The sequence below is a fragment of the Peromyscus maniculatus genome, chromosome 14, assembly GCF_049852395.1.
Source record: "Peromyscus maniculatus bairdii isolate BWxNUB_F1_BW_parent chromosome 14, HU_Pman_BW_mat_3.1, whole genome shotgun sequence".
Taxonomy (NCBI): domain Eukaryota; kingdom Metazoa; phylum Chordata; class Mammalia; order Rodentia; family Cricetidae; genus Peromyscus; species Peromyscus maniculatus.
In genome coordinates, this window is record NC_134865.1 from 12,828,316 (window position 1) to 12,848,568 (window position 20,253).

The following is a 20,253-nucleotide window of genomic DNA, read 5'->3' on the forward strand; positions in this document are numbered from 1 at the left end:
GAACAGTCTGTAGCATGACAAATGTTTCTGATTCTCACTCATTAAAATCTTTGGTGAGGTATATATTACACGATACTAAAGCTAAGGTATTTTAAATTAAAAAGTAGGCTACAAAATGAGTATCTTCAATGAACTAATTCCCGTTAAGTATTTATCATCAAATTATATTCAAATAAATTTAATTTTATAGTCATCTACTATACCAATCTTAGACAACTTAAAGTCATAGCTACTATGTGTCATCCATACTTCTACGGACTACCAAAAAACTTACATTGAAATCCCAAGTAGCCATAAGTGGTGGCACACACCTTTGAACCCAGCACTCAGTTGGCAGAGGTAGGCACATCTCTGTGGGTTTGAGGCCGGCCTTGTCTACATAATGTGACCTTGTCTCGTGTGTGTGTGTGTGTGTGTGTGTGTGTGTGTGTGTGTGTGTGTGTGTGTGTGTGTGTGTGTGTTTGTGTGTGTGTAGATAGGTAGGGATAGATGATAGATAGATAGATAGATAGATAGATAGATAGATAGATAGATAGATAGATTTCCAGATATCGATAATATATGCATAACACACAAGGTAAAATTAGTATGTGCTATTATTATGAATGGAGTAATAGTGCAGATGAATTGTTGCAGCATCTGGAATTTTAGGAACACTTCATACACTCCACAGAAGATGCATGTAAATCTACCATGCACCTGTTTATAACAACCTTAGTGCCAACTGGAAAAAAGGTCAGGAGACAGGCACCATTAATAGAAGGATGTCAGAGTATTGCCCAAAGCAGGCCAGCTGGCAACTAAACACCTCCTGACAGGCAGGCAGGGAGTTAATTAATTTGCAACGGCCCAGCGTCTGTTCTTCATCTCACAGGCTCAAATACTAACCTGCCAGAGTCTGAGAGGCTGGCACACTCTAACCAGCCTGAGCCCAGTGACTCTCACATAAAGATGTAAAGAAATATAACTACAAAGAGGACTAGATCCTCACTCCCGACTGGTAAACTCTCTGAGTCAAGTGCCTGGAAACCTGCAAGCCATCATAACTTCATTTAATAAACAAAGAATTAGGCAAACTGAGGTTGGACTATCAGAATATTAAACTGCAAACCACCTCACGGTAGGATTGGATTTACCGGCTGTTCTGACATCTGCTGTGCTCGCTGTGATAGCCTCAGACCTAGGCAAACAGGAAGGAATCTACATGTATTTGTAGCACAGGCTGTCTCTCCTTTCCTGGACAGCACGTGGACAGCTCTAACTCTCCTCTATGGGCCCTTCCCTTTCCTAATTCACTTCTCCATGCTGACGTGCTTTTCAATCCCCTTTCCTGGTTATGCACCCAGTGGGATTTTCACAGAATACAATATGATGGCATGCCTCTGATTAGTGATATTCCTATTTTAACTAGATTTCAGAGCTTTTATTCTGTCCCTTATTGACTTTTCCAGTCTCGTCACAAATTTCCCTCTATCCACCACATTCTACTCATACGAACCCTCTGCCTCTTCTTACAAAGAGTCCTAACTGGTTGTTCCTTTTGTCTCAAGACTAAATCCTAACCCCAATCCCTCCCTTACCTAGCTAGTCTTTCACACCTCAACATAAATGTTAATTTATCAGTAAGTTCTCTTACCCTTTAGTTGGGCTTTTTTTTGTACAAAACCTTTTGGGGGATTGTTTTTATTTTGTTTTTGTTGCATTTATCATAATTACAATCTAATAGTTACTCATGCATATAACAGTGCCTCTCTCTCCAAACTAGGAGTGTGACTATTCAAAATAAACTGTTTCCTATAGAACGCTGTCTCTGGGCGCTGAGAGCTACTCCTCATCCATATTAAAGGTACTCAGCCTGTGAATAGTGTGAGCAAATTGCATTGGCTGCCAGTCAGCCCTAGCTCTTTTTAAAGTCATCCAATCCATTCTTTATATGGACTGTGAATTGTTCATATTGCGATTATAATACTAATTTTAGATTTAATTCTAGGACGGCCATTTTTTTTCTCCAACACGTTCCCGGGCATTGGTTGCGTTAACAACCCATCCCATCTCTTCCGGCATTATCACATCAGTCTTAGCTGAGTTCGGGCTCATCTGAGCACATTCTCTGTATTTAATTGAGCCCCTTGCTCCCCACTTTTAGCCTCCATATTACAGTAGAGGAAAAAGTAAGTGTTCCTAGACTGAGAAATAACATCTGGGCGCATCACCAGTGAAAAGCCAAATATCTCTTTCTCCTGTCCAAACAATGCTCTCAGTGCTGAAAATGCAGCTCTATTTTACCTGCAAGTTATAGCCTAGGCTAATTCTGGCTTTTAAACATGACGGGTCAATATGCAGCGCTTTCAGGAAGTCCTTCTGTGCTCGTTTTAGGGCCTCGTCCTCTCCATACTCCATGTAAGAATTCCCCCGTCCAATATAAGCATCCAGAAAACATCTGTTAATCTTAACAGCTCTGGTAAAGAACTCAACAGCTCCTTCAAACTCTTTAATTCTAAAAAAAAAAATGAAAGAAAGAAAGAAAAGAAAGAAGGAAAGCGTCATGCCTTCGGGTGAACTGGTTTGCTAGCAACCTATTTGATGTTTTCTGCACGTGACTTTCCCAAACGTTTTTTTTATTATCTATCATAAGAAGTACATGGGTCGGTATGGTCTAAGGAAGTCTAGAAGAATCTCTGGAGATTTTGGTGAGGATAACAAGGGAAGTAAAAATCATTTTCAAGGGCCGCAAGATGGCTCGGTGGGTAAAGGCACTTGCCGCCAAGCCTGATGACCCGAGTCTGATCCCAGGAACCCACATGGTAGAAGGAAATAGCTATCTAATATCCACAAGTGTGTATGCTCACAGTAAGTAAATAAATAAATATAAGAAAGTAAAACTCATTTCATACCACCATGTGGAATGTTATTCTAGAATTCTGTTTTTCTATAGGGCAGTCATAAATTTTGTTTTAACAGTGATAAGTTACCAACACAGGAAAACATGCACTGATATTGACAACATATGCTATTTAAATTACAGTCTCAATCCACCTAATAATGCTTCAGTCTACAGAGGACCAAATATACAATGGCAATCTTATAAGATTCTATCACCTAGAGATGTCACAACTCCATTAGTTTATATAAGTATACCACATTCTCACATAAAAACAAACTTGTACAATAATGCCTCCTAGGATTTGTCCCATAATTGACTGACTCACAGTATATATTAAAAATAAATTTTATATATTTATATATATATATATTCTTTTTAAGGAACATCCCATTTCATTGAGGACATCAGTGAAAACAATGGCCTTGCATATGGCTTAACAACTATTTTTTCAATGCTTGTCCAGAATGGCAGCAAAAATAATTGAGGGCTGGAGAGATGCTGTGGTTGAGAATGCTTTCTGTTCTTGCAGAAGACCCAGGCTAGGCTGCCAGCCACCCATGTCAGGCAGCTCACAAGCATTCCTAACTACAGTTCTAGGGATCTGATGCTTTCTGGACTCCTTGGGCACCCTACACAAATGTGGTGCACATAAACTCATACAGGTACACACACACACAAATAATAAATCTTAGGGGAAAAAACCCTTGTGAGTCAGTGTCCACATTTTTTTAAATCAAACACCACCCAAAGGTGTGCATTGAGCGCCATCTAGAAGATCACAGGAGGATCAACACTGAAGTAGTAGGGACACAGGACATGTGGCTTCGGATGGATCAGACAGGCAACAGTTAACAATGGCCTTCATGACTCATGGAGTAACCTCTGAGTTCCTTCTGTGTGTGGTTACTCAGAGATCACAGGACCATCTCCCTGGTTGTCTATAGTGAAACTGTACTGCTTTCTCAGTAGCTGCCACTAGTTAAGATGTACCAGTCCATTTGAACGTGGGGTCACGGTGCCTCTCCAGGTACCATCTTGGTGGATTACATCAGCAATTCGACATATTGATTAGCCCTATTTATCAAAAATAAAAATGGCACAGGAATTCTGTGTAAAATACATTTGTTGATAGTTTTTTTTTATATTCAGTAATTCTACCAATGGGTAGAGGAGTATTTAGTTACAATATGTACCTAGGTGGTCTAAATATTCTGTATTTTTCCAAACCATTGTCATATATTCACTATAAATTATTGAGCATTCTAGTATATTGCCATTCAGTGTGTATCATATCCACTGCTCTTCTTACCCATCAAGGAATTTAAAACTCTGCTATGGGGCTTCTAAAACACAATCTTTCCTTTTGTGTAGCCTAACCAATTACAAAAGCCCACAGCAGCAAGTCGGACAGTGAATCAAAGCCCATTACTCTGTAGGGCAAGTGAATATATAGTGTTGCAGCTATCCAGTTATCAATGCTCACTGATGTGCACTTCAGTCCATCCAGCTGAGTAAACAACCTAAAGGGAAGATGTGGACTTTCTAAAGTCAGCTGATGAGCACCTTAAAATCATCCCTGACTGAAAGCCACAGCCAGGCCAGGTGGCAGAGATGAAGACAAGGTGCCCCTCCCCCCACCCCCTTGCTTACTACACCAATAGACACAGGAGAAAATGACCTGGATGCTCTGTAGAAAAACCAACACCATTTTCCTGGAGATGGGTCTGCCACCACATCCCTCTGGCTGGAGTAAGCCCTAGCATGGCAGTTATCCAGTGGGAAGATCTGGAAGAATATCTATATCATTTCAGGGTAAGTGTTCCTTGACCTATAAGCCATTAAGCATCAGCTGCCACATATACAAAGTACATTAAAAGTTTTCCTGAAATAAATTTTTTTACATGAAGCTTGAAAGTCACATGACTGCTCTCAGGAGGAGCTCAAATTTACAGTGTCTGCTCTGAGTCACCCACACAGGCCCACTGCATTTACAGTAATCACAGATGTGACCAGAGATGTCCTTCTGAACTGTACAAACAAATCACAAATACCTCCAAACACTGAAGAATGTGGCTTCCAGAGTTAGACTTAAAAATAGCTTATGCAAATATCAAAAGAAGTATGATAATGTGTTTGTGACATACAGCCAAGTAATAGCTATCGTTTTTTAAAATACAAAGATGGCTTTTTCATTGGGATCTAAAAGTTCACATTACCACAGCACTCTTGGTGATTAAATTGGGCAATAAGTAGGATATTCAACCTAAGGAATGTTGTCTCCTGGTATCCACAAGAGTGAGAGCTAGAAATATACAAAGAATGCTTCAAAGGTCAACTCCATTAGTTCAAAGAACAAAGCCCTAAAATTTAAAGGTTTATTATTTTTATAAAACTTTCTGAGTTAAAAACTATGTTTTTCCTATCAAAAAAAAATGTCAAAAGTAAGTTCCATAGTTGCAAGCCATTCTTCCACAGTGTAAGTATGTTGCCAAAATAATTTTTCTAAAAAAAATAGATAATCACTAAAAATTCCTTGTTGTTAAAGTTCAGTAAAACTGTGAAAATTCAATACACACGGAATTAAAACTCTGAGCTGTGGAGGCTGTTGATTTAAATTCCTAGAGATCAATAGAGAGCTGCTGAAGGTGGGTTATTTGGACCTGCACAGCAGTAGCGGCTTTAAGGAGGCTTGGCTGTTGTACCCCAAGATCACACTTCATAAAGACATGAGCCCAACACAGGGAAGCACTGGCCGATTCTAACAGCTGTTAAATAGAAGCAAGGCTGAGCGGAGTTGTGGGACGTTTCAAATGTTGACAGATGCAATGATCTCAGACATTTTGGCCTGCACACATCTACCAAAGTAAACACATCAGTCACCATTCCATTTCTTCTTAAGAATGACAAGTGCTTAAAGAGATGGATCGCACAAAGATCAATGCATCAAAACAGACAAAGGTATGACTGTGTATAATGAAAGGTCTGAGGCCAGGTTTTAACCCCAAGGCATCTGCAGAATTTACAACCACTATATTACTTTTTTCCTACAATAAAGAACTTTACTTCTCATGGGGAAATGTAGCTGTGTATCTACATTCAAAAAAGGAAAATTAGAATGTCAGTTTCCCAACTAATTCTATGCTAGTCTTTTAAACTGTGTATTGGCACAGACGTGCCTCTATAATCTATGAATCACCCCAGTTTATCCTCCAAAGGAACTGGCATCCTTTCCCTTACCAAAAGTAATGGTACAAACTATTATTAAACAATAACATTGTTTCCATATTAAAACCTCTGCAGTTGTTCTGAGGGTTATGGGTTACTGTTGTTATTTCTAACTGTCCTTGTCTATCATGTGTTTGTATAGAAATCTCAGAAAGAGCTAACTCTTCAGTATTAAATTTTTGTAGATTTTAATATATTTTCTTGGATTGTTTCCAGTACTTTTAGATATATAAATATCTCTGACTGGTGCAAACTTTTCTTGAAAATATTTTAAAATCACTCTCCTTTCCAAGAAATGGGCTTTCTGAACAAATTATTTTATGACTAGATATTTCAAGCTATGCATACATTTAATCAACATTTTGTATACCGGCTTCAATCAAACAGACATCTTCAGTGCATGGTATAGATGTTTAATTGGTGATTTGGTACAAGTCAGTTTCTTAGAAGGCACAAGGGTGTTACTGATAGGGTCCTCAGATTCATAGAAGGATTTTTTATACGCCCATCACCATTTTTGTAGTCTATCACAGCCACACTTCCCTCCGTCCTTTCCATTCCCTTTTGTCTTCTGGATGGGGCTGTAACTGGTTACGTCCGCTGACACCCCACCCTCCATTGCTTGCTTCCCCTTTGACAACCATGGCGCTCCATACCTGTGGTGGCACATGGCCGTAGCTTGACACAGGCTCACACTCGTCTGGCTGATCAGTGCAGCTTGTTTATAATCCTGAAACAGTTTTATAAGATGTTGTTAATTTGTCATGTATCTCCGTAAAATGTCCTCCCAACTCTGATTCCACCTAAGTATACAGCACATAAAGCATTAAACTAGACATCTTCCTAAACTTTTGGGTTTTTTTTTTTTCTTCACAGAATCTCATCTAATGAGAATGGAATGCCCATCCTTATTAACATTCTGAGTGTGTGTGACTTGTATCCACCATAAGAACAGGGACTTTTCCTGCCGTGCTGTTCTGTGGTATGTAACAAAGTATCTCATTTACTCCCTTTTATTGTTTATGCCACTGGAAACTTCCCTTCTCGGGCAGAAAAGGAAATTCCCCCCCTGGAAATTCCAAAAAAACCTTTGGAATTACATGACTTTTGGACAATTAGGTGCCAGGCAGGTAAGTGATGATCAAACAGAACACACACTGGTTATGTTTGAACCTACTTCCGGAATCCACGCTTCTGGGAGGAGGTATATGATTCTGTGCAAGGATCCAGAAGCCCTCCTGAAGTGGAGAAATGGGAACTCTAACCCTAGGATGTGAAACTTAGAAAGCAGGCAGGAATGAATTTGAATGGCCCTGAGGAACAGGCTGCTTCGGAGAATTTTTTTGAAAGTGCTGAGTCTGCAAGAGAGCCTGCCAAAATGGACCGGAAAATGAAAAATGTTGTCTGAAGCTTGGAATCACCTCAAAATCTTGCAGAATTCTTTTCAGCATGAAAGCAAATAAGAACAGTACTAAACTTGAATTCATAATCAAATGATATCTATAAAACAAATGTCATGTTCATACGATATATTATATGCCTATGTAGTGACTATATATGACTTATTTTACTGGTTGCTATAATGAGGCAAAACACCTTCTAAAGTAAGCGCCCAGAACCTCTAAGAAATAAAAATGGCCATGATCTTCTCAAGAGATGGGCATCTACAGGAATCTCCATGGGCATTTCTGGCTGTTATTTCACTTAAGCTAAGCTGAACTGTGGGGAGATGGTACACTCTCCTGGCGTGGCAAAAGGAAATCCCTTCAAACGTGCTTTTTAAAAGCAACCATTACCCTCTAACCCCAGAAGGCACTGCTCAACTAGAGAGGCCTTAAGCACTCATCGCCCTCCCCTCCTCTTCTCACAAGCTCCCCCTGGTTGTCTTCAGAGGGAGAGCCTGCTTGTCTTAAGAAGTAAAATGGATTCTCTGCTATCCCTAGGGATAAAAAAATTGGGGAATAAGGTCAAATTGAAAACTTGGGGTCCCTATGAGAGGAAATGTCCTCATCAACCAATCTCAAAGTGGGGATCCCACTCTTAAAGCTGCACAGCACATTTTCAGACCAAATGGAAGGATCTGGATGGAAATCAGAAATCTGCTATCTCATTAAATATAATCTAAGTAAGCAATCTACCAGGCATCCCTCGTTCTGTGTCTGAGAATCGTTACCCATCTCCTGTGGAAGCTTGCTGCCCTGATTTACCATGCTTCTCCCTCAGCTCCTCTTCTCTGGGAACCACAGATGGTCACATCTTTCTTACTCCCATCACCACCAATGTACTTGAAATTGGAGCTGATGCTGTCTCCAAATCCTCAAATTCTGCCAACTTACTGCTTATTTAAACATGAACAGCTTTATTTTGTAATTTGTAAAGAGATCCAAAGATGTATCTATGTCTATATTATTACTTTTATTCTTACTAAAGTAATTCATTATATTTTAGGGGGCATCTTATAGAACTATAGAATGCTAAACAGTGACCCTCCTTTCCATTTTTCCTTACTCCTAGTCCCACACCTTAAGGACAGTTAACTTTTATGTTACTCTGGTGTTTGCCTTCAAACTCCTAAAAAACATGAGCGATATATCATATTTACAGCTATTCACTCCTTACATAGGTGAGTTTAGTTCTCTGATGCCATCACTCCACACACTTGCCCCTATTCCATCATCTTTAAGTACCTATGACAATGTGTTTTGGGGGTACCAATTTTACAACCCTTAAATGTCTGATATTTGATCTACAGCTGCTCATATATTTTTAAATTTAAGGCACCAAACCCCTGAACAGTACCGTGTGACACCTAAATATCATGTCTATTTTTTGAATTCTCTTATTGAATCTATTTTTAATTCCTTCGTTTCACCTGGTAGATTTGTAAGAAGGAAAAGGCACGGGCAAATGCTTCTAATACTACATAACGTACCACTAGCCCAAGCTTTCCAGTCCAGATGCTTCCTGATCCAGCTGGTCCTGGGGACATCAGACAACTGCCCACCATCTATCTAGTTCTCATGCCGCTTAAGGGTTCAGTCAATCGATCCTTCCAAAAATCTTTTATCCCATAGATAGGCTTTATGACTTTATCTTGTTGTTGTTGTTTTTAATCACACACTCTTATAACCTTTATTGTTTCTTCTCTGTCTGCATCATTTATATGTTTTTATTTAATTCTTAGTGACTTGTTTTCTTTACACAAAGGATCACTACTTTGCTTTTGTATGCTTTCTTGTATATCTCTATCCACATCATTGTATTTGAAGTGTATTTCTTATACCCAGAATGTGCTAGATACTTTTCAAAATTCCCATCTGACATGCCATTCTTTGATTTGGTGACTTTTGACCATTTCTACTTAATATAACTATTGACATCATTGGAGTTGAGTCTCACATCTTATTGCTTATTTTCTGCTGGTCTCTTTGACATGTGTTTCTTTATCCTATCTCCAAATTTATTTTGAGGTCTTTTAATATTTTTAGTATCATATTTCAATTTTTCAGTTTTCATTTGATTGAAAGACCATATTCAGTTAGAAATTTGGATTAAAGAAGGGCTTAGAGCTACAGCTCTGTTATGGATCTCCCCAGAGCAGGGCCGGAAGAGGCCTTACCAGAGGATAGAAAGAGGCCAGAGTGGAATGACTCCAGTGTAGAAAAGAAGACTGATGATAAAATCTGAAGCGAGCATCAGTCACAGCAAGTAGGACCTGGGTTTTAATGGTTAGGAATTCAGGTTTTGTCGGGGGCTATGGGTCACTGTAGGTTTGGGGCAGATTGACTGAATCTGTTCTGTGTTTTAAAGCAGTCTGTTTAACTGTTATGTGGAGAATTCATGTGCCAGGGTAAGCGTGAAAAGGCAAAGCAAAGGGTAAGCTACTTCAGCAGGCTAGGAGACAGGAAATTCTGTTCTGAGATCTGAGTTCAAATCTCGCCTGGGACTTCCCGGTTGAGAAGAAAATAGCAATTAGAACTGATACAGTTCAAAATATGTTTCAGTGACAGAAAGAAGCAGACTTGCTATTGAGTTAAATGTGTGGTAGGTGAAGAGGAGGTCAAGAGTAATTCTCTCCTGATTCCCCAAACATTAAAACTGCCTTGTCGGAAAGGACACAGCAATTATTACCTAGTGGGACCTGAGTTCAGATCCTGCCTGCCTCAGTACTTACCGCTCAGAGGTCTTATTTAACCTCTTTTGAAGATTCATTTCCTTATCTCTAAGTTAAAATTATAAATTTGCAACACTGTCAAAGCTAATGTAGCAAGGAAATATTTCATTATGTAAGGTTATATAGATGTGACAAATACATAAAATGACCATCACTACAACTGGATATTCCATATTTGTATTGTTTCTAAATTTTAATTCCAAAAATTACTGTCAAGTTATAATAAACATTAAAATGAGGATTATGAACTATATTTATTCTACAATGCAATAAATTGAAAACTGCCTGTTTCTTTCCTATATACTTCCATAAATTCCAGGCCTGAAGGCCTAGTCTTAAAGGCTTAAATGGATGTTCTCAGTAGCCCATTCTACCCACCTATGTCCTACCCAGTTTGAAACAGATTTATTTTGACAAATTTCAACAGGAGAAGGAAAACTGTGAGTGAGAAAGAACATTGTAGAACAGAGTAAAATACGTACAAATAATTTTGTTAATTGAATTTTCTATGTACTTCCTTTGGGAGATGATAGCCTTAATTAAAAAATATTAATACATTAACCATTCAGCTGTAATTAAAATGAAGGGGAAGTACTTACTTAGGTTTCATAAAAATTCTATTAGTTATCCCAGATATTTCAATACAGTTCTTGCTAACACTGTCACTCATTAACGCTGCTGTTCTGTAGCAATACATACTAGTTTCTGAGGCTGTCTGAAATCAAGTAGGTCATTTGCCCACACCCACAGGAAGGCTCACCTCCAGTGCAAAGCCATACTGCTTTAGTTCAGTGTAGATGAGTCCACGGTTAATGAAGGTATTTAATGCTATTCTTTCTCCCGCATCAAGCAGCAGCACAATGCCATAATCTCTTAGAGCCTAAAAAGACAAAAGTCACTTAGAGCCACGGTGCAACTCTTTAGAGCCTTGCTTACCCCATTGCCCTGAGACAAATATGCTTCTACCCAGAGTGGGATCTCAGGATCAGTTGTTCTGGAATGTGACGTAAGTCTAGGCTCAACTTGAAGATTCCTTTTAGCTATAGTATTTGTGGCTAGTGCTGATTTTACATAAGTACTCACTATGCTTGGAGTCCACATGCTATCTGTTTGCCATACATGCTCATATGCATTGCATAGTTCGGAAGGAAGGGACTCAACAACCCCACCCCCCACCCCGACACACAACATACACACCCAGTGGATACTTCTCCAAATATCACATTCACGTGAAAGCCAAGTGGAGTTTCCTGTTTGAAATTTAAATTCTTGTTAGGATTTCATTGACTTCCTCACTGAAGTCTAAACTGCAGGAGGCAAGTGCTTAATCTTTTCATCGCTGTAAACCTAGTGACAAGCATCTTGCCTTCACATAACAGGCATTTGGTAAGTTTTAATCAAAGGGGGAAAAAATCACAAATTTATCAAATGAATAAACCACCATGAAAAGGGATCACAACAAGACTGAAGAGGGAAACAGGGAAGTTTGCAGTATGTTGGTAAATCGACTCATTGTTTTTAAAGAAAGCAACCTGAGCTCGAAGAGTGAATGCACCAAGAAGGAACCACTTTTCCATTGACCGAGGAGGCAAAGCTTCACTGATGCCGCCTCTGCACTAAGCACTAATGGGTGCATGCTTCTACATGATTTTTAGTGGAGGATTTGTTCAAAAGAGCCACGTGGTTGGTCAAACAAGGCTCATTCGTGACTACAGTATCGGCTGACTGCAAAAGGCAAAATAAACAGAATTTAACTTTCTGCCCACTTGCCCTTCTCCTATTTCTCAGCATGTGTGTCTAAAGATACTGTACAATTAGAGATCTTATATGTATCCTGTGATATAAATATAAATGTTGTTAGGCATATAAAAATATTTAGCAATACTTGAAGAACCACCTGCACTGTTCATTACACCTGGTCTGGCTCACTACTTCTGTGGACTCACAGAATGCAGAGTGTGTAGGACGCCCTAGAGAGCCATCAAGCAGCTGAACATGAGAAAAGATTTTAAATGAGAGTTCAGGGAAGCCCAGGGTGAGTGGTGGAGATGAGAACATTGAAGGTGCTTTCTGGTTTGGTTTTTCTTTGTTTTACTGACCCTTGAGATAGAGAGGGTCATACCATGTAACTCTACCTGGTCAGAACTTGCTTTGGAGACCACATTAGCCTTGAATTCATGATGCTGATGCCTCAGATCTCTACAATCTGAAATCGCAGACATTTCCCAGTTTGTCTAACCTAAAAGTTTTGGTTAAGAGAGCAAGAGCCATAGCTTTCTCTGAATTTGTGTTGTCAGTTGCTGTTACTAGATTCTGAGTTTAAGAAAAGTAGCCTAACTTGAAGTCTGTTTCCTCAGCTACAAAACTAGAATATGCTGTGGGATGTCTTTCTGTACACTGTGAATATGTGTTGCTCTGATTGGTTGATAAATAAAGCTGTTTGGCCAATGGTGAGGCAGAATAAGGTTAGGCGGGACATTCAAACTGAAGAGACCGGAGAAGAAAGGAGAGTAAGAGAAGATGCCAACCCGCCGCAGCAAAGAGCAACAAGATGCCAGCAGACCGGTAACACCATGGCCACATGGCAACATATAGATTAATAGGAATGGATTGAGTTAAGTTATAAGAGCTAGCTAGCAAGAAACCTGACCCATTGGCCATGCAGTTTGTAATTAATATAAGCCTCTGTGTGTTTACTTGGGACCAAGGGGTTGAAGGAATTGGGTGGGAGAGATTCATCCTCCCTGTGGGTGGGGCAGGTCCGGAGAAACTTCTGGCTACAAGAATATTAAATTTTAATACATTTTAGAGTCCACTTACAAATATTGCAGGAGTGTGAGGCCAAAATTTGCACATGAAAAGTATCACTGGAATCTATTTTAAAACTTCTGAATCAAATAGCTTGTAAAATTGCCAGAGAGATGTCTTGGTGGCTAAAAGCACTGGCTGCTCTTCCAGAGAACCCTGGTTTGATTCCCAGCACGTACATGACAATTTGCAACTGTCTATAACTCTAGTCTCAGGAGATCCAACTTTTCTGATCTCTGTGGGTACTGCGTGCACACGGCAAAACACTCATACAATTTACAATAATGATAACAAAAACAAAGAAAGAACGAAACCAGTGTAGAAAGTCCTTACCACATGTTCCCAAGGCCAACACAGCAGTGCATTTGGAGAAAAAAAAGTGTGCACACTACAAATTCTCCATTCTACTGCTTCAGACCCTATGGAAACTTTAAATTTTTGCTAGCTGTGACCCACTGCCAGTCTTAGAAGTGCCTTTATCCCCTTAATAAACCCATTCTTTTCCTTCTACTATCTATATGTGTAGCTGTCCTAATCTGTGTTCAGGGGCACAAGAACCTGGAAATCCCAATGGTGCTCACCATCCCTCAATTTCTGCCTAAAACAGAAATGCCTTGGCTATATAGTGATACAGTGTGTAGCCTGGTGCTTGTCATACAATACGCCATAAATAGGAGGCAACAGCTACCGTTTTCATTGTTATAGAATTGTAGAGTCAAAAGCCACCATGCTGTTCTAAGGCTATGAGGATCTGCTGAATGGAGGAAACTGACTATCAGAAAACCATCCTGATAGAACCATGACATGCATAAAGGCTCCTCTGTGGGCAATGAAGGAAGAAACCAAGCATGTAAGTTGCCTTCTTCCTGTCTAACTTCATGATCCACCGGCTGTAGGAGTCGATCTGACAAGCTGCTTGATCCAGAGATCCTAAAATAGATTCCAATGTCCACTTTTGTCTGAATATGTTTTTGTAACTTTTCAGAGGGGATAAAAGACAGCAAATTTGAAAAAAAAAAACAAAACTGCCTTTAGAGATTCTAGCTGGTTCAATTTCATTATACTTCTTCAGCTTTGTGTTTCAATAATACATATTTTGGTTTTGCTATTGTTTAAGTGTTATGCTTGAAAATGACAAATGATGACTACTCTCAAGTTATTCAAATTTCAAACAAAAAAAAATTCACCATGCTCAGATTTTAGGAAACTCTATCCATACAGAATGCCTATGAGGTCAGCCCAGTGACGGAAGGAATGTAGAAAAGCAGGTGAAAGTCGGCAAAGGGGGAGCTGGTGACACTTCGAAATGACATGCCATCCAATCTGGAGTCAGATGGCTTTCCAAAGCTGCCTCGGGATGGCGAACCCAGAAGGAAACAAAGGTGTGGATGCCAGCACAGGTTTCCAGCTCCCCGTGGGACCTGGGTAAGGTTTCCAGCTCCCCGTGGGACCTGGGTAAGTACTGTGGCCTCTCCCTGCTCTGGTTTCCTTGTTAGCTGTGAAATGAGCAGATGAAATGCTCTGGGGTCCTGGCATCTTGAAAATCACCAATATTTTGCAACCCTATTTTGGTCCCGTTTATTCAGAGTCCTTTACGTGGTCTTCATTTACCTAGAATTGGCTTTTCCGCATAACTGAGATAACATGTGGGAGTTCCTTCCTTGCCCAGCCCATTGTGTTTGGCCTGAGCTTACCTTCAGGCGGGAATGCGGGGTGTAAGGAAGGTCCTCAAAGGCACCTGCTTGTGAGGTCCCTGCTAAATGACCCTCTAGTTAGCTCCTTTAACAACTGCCTTGTTAATAATTAATGATTCGTTTGTCTGCATCTGTAGAGGAAGACAAACTTGCCGGGCTAGCTGTCAGGAATGTCACATTCTTCTGCTGCACAGGAGGTTTCTCAGCCTCTGTCCTCCCTGTGACTTCCAAATCTCTGGAAGCTGTAAGCAGCCTTAGCTGAGTTTTACAGACGGAGGAGTGTGTCCACTTAGATCAGTGGGAGTGTGAAGTCTACCGAAAGAACTCACTGCTGCTATGGAAAGGGCAGACTTGAGAAAGGAGAGACCAAGAGACAGGGGAAGGAAGCAAGAGCAGGGAACAAACCGCAAGGAGCTTGCAGGTGGGTGATCACACTGAGCTGATTCTCACTGACATCAACCATATTGACAAAGGATGAGGCTGTAACAGCAGCAGGATTAGAAAACACAAATGAGTTTGACAGCGAAATATGATTGCCGTAGCCAGTTTTGTAGCACATGAGCAAATCCCCGTCAACGGTCCCTGCAGGTGGAACATGTGACTCTGTACTCTTCACTGCATGTATAGTCTCAGAATTCTACAACAAATACTTCCATGAGCTGTTCCGGCTTGGGTCCGAGTTGTAAAACAGTATTGCTAGTGATCACTTCTACAAAATTATGTATGGCAGTGGATCAGTAAAACATTTACTCAGATGATACTTCTATAATGTCTCCTAATTTATATAGGCACTTAAATAATGGTACAGGCATTATAAAATGAATTGACAGTACAGAAACTGAATAAGATAATTTAGCACTAGGAAAGAAATCAATATTATTCTGAAATGGTTCTTCATGGTTTGTGAAGTTTTATTTGTGTATTTCCATAGGAATTATTTTCCAAGATTATAGCAGAGATAAGAAGAAAATACAGGTGCTTAAAACATGTTTACAAATGCTTTAGCATGCTGCTTATGAAATATTGTTTATTGATTGCTTGTCTAAGTCAAGGAGCCATTGAATGCATGTTGCATCTCGCATGCTTTAAATCTGTCATTTACTAAAATGGTTATTTACCATCTGAAGTTCCCTTATCTTGGTGTAACACAACGCTCTGTTATAAAATGCTGCGTAACTGTTCTTGTCCATGTTGACGGCTGTAGTTAAATCTGCAATAGCTAGCTGGTAACTCTACAAGGAAAAAGAAAGAGTGAGAAGGATAAATCATAACAGAAACGTTCAATCATAAAATAAGTGTGCGAGCCTATCAGTGTTTGAAGTGTTCCTTTAAGATTCTATGTATCATCTTTAAAATGAAGCTAATCATCTTGAATACAATGAAGCTAATCTTTCACATAGTCCGCTAGGAAGATCTCGGCAGGGATTCTTACAGTTCTTTTACCTCACAAATAAAATTTCACTTTATAAATAAAATTAAGGATGTCAGGAACTTAAATTTAAGCAGTTATGGACTAGAGAGATGGCTCAACAGTTAAGAGCACTGGGCTGATATTCCAAAGGACCCAGCTTCAATTTCCAACATCGACAACTCACAAATGTCTGTAACTCCAGTTCCAAGAGATCTAGCACCCTCTTCTAGGCTCCACAGACACTGCACACATACAGTGCACAAAAATAGACACAGGCAAATGCTCATAAATATAAAATAAAAATAAAATCTCAAACAAATTAATTTAAGCAAATATTATACAATGTTGCTACATGGCTTTGAGAATACGATACTGGTTGTAAAAAGGCAAGCAATCCGTATTCCTCTGGTGACCACTGAAGGGCTGACTTACTTCTGCCAGTCATGCTGTGGCATCACACAGTCACAATGTTTTCTACTCACATTCACTTTCGCATCTCCTTCCATTCTCCTCTGATACCTTATGTCACGATTTCTGAACACAATAATAATGGACACTCAATGCAAGGTCTCACCTTTGCTTTAAGGTGCTAATGCAAAGCATTCCGTATGAAACAGTAAGGAAGAGAAGTCAAAACTACAATCAGGGAGAAATAATCATTCCACACAGCATCAGATACCACAATCTTTTGCTCAGGAATTTCTATTTAGGAAAGTCAAGCAATGATTTTGTCCTCACCACATATAAATGCATTATTTGAAATGAATAGTAAAATATATAAACATTTCAAAAGTCCAGCAATCAAGTAATTAAAATTATGGCGGGATATTATGTATCATGTGTATTTAAAGATAAGTCCAGAAAGCAGAGAACACCACAAGTATATAAATAGCACACTCTCGCGCCCTATATCCGAGGAAATGTAGGAAGTGAATGCCCAGTTAACAAGCAGAGAAACCTCAGCTCTAAACTCTTAGTAAACCTGGTAGGAAGGGCTTACCCTATTGTAGTATTTCAGAACTCCTCTGCAGATATAGGCACGCACACTCTCGGGATAAAGTCTGATGGCCTCGTTACAATTCAGAATTGCTTTGGAGTATCTGCCCTTTAAGCCGTAATAGGCTACTCGGCATAGATATGCCTTTTCAGAGAAGAACAGCAGAGATGGATGTTTTAGTAAAATCATCAGTTCTACCAGAATATAGGGAACTTCAAACACATCTGTGCTACCTAAAGACAATATTAAAATATAGTTTTCCCCATTTCTTTTCATTAAAAAGTTAAACATACAGCATAATTGAAATAACTTTACAGGGACCATACTTATGGCTACTACTTGGATTCAGTAATCATTAGCATGTAGCCTACTGTGTTAGCTTTCTCCATTTTTTCCCTAAACTATTGAAAAACAAGTTGTATACATCATAAGTTTTCACTCCATTTCCTTTAATATGAGTCTCCTGTGGGGGAAAAAAAAAAAGACATTGCCCTACATAACCACACCAACACTGCTTATCTAGGATGATTACTAATAATTCCCTAAAATTATCTAGTATTTAGTCAACTCAAATTTCATTTAAAATCAAGAGCCAGTCAAATTTCATCTACTAAATTTTTTTGTTGTCCTTTCAATCTATTAGGAGGCAAAAATCTGTTGATATGAAAGCAATAAACTAATAAGATTTATAGCATATAAATTAAAATTCCTAACAAATAAATTAATGTATTTGAAATATTTACATATATCATGATTCACAAAATATTGTTACAAATGCAATATCTATGTCAAAAAGTAATACTCTCATTCCAAAGAAGAATACAAAAATTTAGATTGCTAAAATATAGTTAAGTGGTATCAGATATGATAGCACACATCTGTAATCTCTAAACTTGAGAGGCAGAGGTAGAAGGGTCAAGAGTTCAAGGTTATTCCCTGCAACCTAGTGAGTTCAAGGCCATTCTGTGCTCCATAAAATGCTGTCTAAAAAAAGAAAAAAGAAAGAAAGGGTGAAAAGGAGAAGGGGTAGAAGAGAGAGAGAGAGAGAGAGAGAGAGAGAGAGAGAGAGAGAGAGAGAGAGAGAGAGGAGAAAGAATTGCTTTTGCTTTTTATTACCAAATACATACAAACTATTCAGTAGTATCACCAAAACTAACCTATTCTTCCAGTCGCTGACGTCATTTATTTAAATACCTGGTAATGTTTGGGATTGAGAGTAATCGCCCGATTAAAATCCAGAATTGAGTTCTCTTTGTTGAGTTTCACTTTACAAAGTCCCCGGTGATAAAAGGCTTCTGCAAATTCAGGATTTGCTTTCACAGCTTTTGTCAAAGAGTCAAAAGCCTGGAAGAATGTGTTGAAGCACATACCGCTCAGTGACAGAACACACGAATTCAGAAGATGGATAAAGTGTGGACACGTTACTGAAAAGCTTCACTCGAGGATTCTTTTCGGGAGAGGGGCTGTTTAAAATACGTTCTCCCAAAGAACCTCGTAAAACAAACAAGCATAATCCTTAGAAATAAGTCAGACTTATAATTAAAGGTCCCATTATTTCCAGATAAATAGCTATATAATCCATGTTGGTAGATAACAGTGCTTTGAGGTTTAATTTCAATCATTATTCTTTGGATTTCATTAATTCAAAGAAACCACAGACAGAAGCATTCATTTCTTCTTTCTGGCCCAAAAACTACAGCAGAAACGTAGTTGGTCGGTTTCAGGATAAAAGGGTGCCACAGTTCCCCAATGTATCTAGTCATAATAATCAATTTAAATCTGAATTTTTCAGTTATCAATAAGGAAAGTCATAGAATGTTCTAATCATCATCCATTTAGTCTGCAGCATGTTAAAATATTCAATTTAACTACTTATAATTTAATAAATCAAATTAGTATGATGACATTATTTTCCTGCAATAATTTACTACAGTTAGATTTACTATTTTGGTGAGAAACATGTATTAGCTTTAAAAATATTATTGGCAAATTAGTGTCAAATAAAATGTGCTGATATTTAATTTAAAACAATTCATGGAGATTACAGGTGCAGACTGCCAGTTAGGAGCCAAGCTTTAGAAGCAGTTTTGGTCAGTTGACTTCTTGCATTATTGTGGGTAGCCTTCAGAAACAGAACTGATGCAAGCAACCAGTTTGGAAAGTCACAAATAATCGCTGCCTCTAAGGTACCATTTGTAAGTTGCCTTCCTCCATGTAACAAAGACCCAGGTTATACAGACACTCTGCTGAAACAGCAACAGCAGTCGGTCCTTTGTCAGAAGTCGAAAACATTTCCAAAGCCTTCTTAAATATTCTCACAGATTCCTGAAAGAATAAGAACAAAGGAAAGAGATGAAGGAGATGTGTTTGCTGGTTATTTGTTCAACATCACAACCTTAAATGTAAAGAGAACTCAGAGCCCACAGCACCTTGGCCCTCAAGTCATACAAATGCACACAGATCTAACAAGGACACAAATGTCCTTATACAACTGGAGGACCCTGTTCCGGAGGATGAACCCAGCAAGTTCCACCCAGGGGCCATCCTATACACCAGGTCTGGAGCAGGCTTGCATGGATTTTTGTAACTAGCACTTCTAAATTCTAACATCAGACTTGAACTCGTGGACCATTTGCTAATAATTACCTGGTTGTTACCCTGATGACAAGTTGGGAAGTTAGCAGGCAATAGAAGTATTGATGATACCTGATACAATTTGTCTGTTTTACTCTTAATGAGAGAAAACAAGTTTCATCAAAAGTTACCCATATAAATTTAATAATATTTTTATTGGAACCCACTAATGATAAAGAAGTTTAGTTTTCCAGATGTCATTTACTAATTAACAAATCATCATATGAATCTAAACACAGATATCAAGTTTAAACACATTTGTTGTTACTGTCTATATCTGCTTCTCTATCTCTCTACTCTGTCATATTTCTGTCTCTGTCTCTATCTCTATCTCTGTCTATCTCTCTCTATCACTACTTCTATACTGGTTTCTGGAGAAGTCATTTTTTTTTGTTTTGTTTTGTTTTTCGAGATAGGGTTTCTCTG

At 38.9% G+C, this 20,253-nt stretch overlaps 1 protein-coding gene across 8 annotated transcripts in view; it reads right to left on the reverse strand.

The window, feature by feature from the left end:
* Ttc6 (tetratricopeptide repeat domain 6) overlaps positions 1-20,253 on the reverse strand; it is a 200,908-nt gene that overhangs the window by 18,128 nt on the left and 162,527 nt on the right. For 6 of the 8 annotated variants that reach the window (XM_042260582.2, XM_076550608.1, XM_016007373.3 and 3 more), the window contains 7 exons: positions 19,384-19,518; positions 18,388-18,537; positions 17,197-17,337; positions 15,904-16,017; positions 11,044-11,163; positions 6,766-6,839; positions 2,287-2,497 (listed from right to left, as the gene is read on the reverse strand). In XM_042260582.2, coding sequence (XP_042116516.1) covers positions 2,287-2,497; positions 6,766-6,839; positions 11,044-11,163; positions 15,904-16,017; positions 17,197-17,337; positions 18,388-18,537; positions 19,384-19,518 — 945 coding nt within the window. The remainder of the gene's footprint in view (positions 1-2,286; positions 2,498-6,765; positions 6,840-11,043; positions 11,164-15,903; positions 16,018-17,196; positions 17,338-18,387; positions 18,538-19,383; positions 19,519-20,253) is intronic. The other 2 variants (XR_013044262.1, XR_013044263.1) reach the window with 1 other exon arrangement.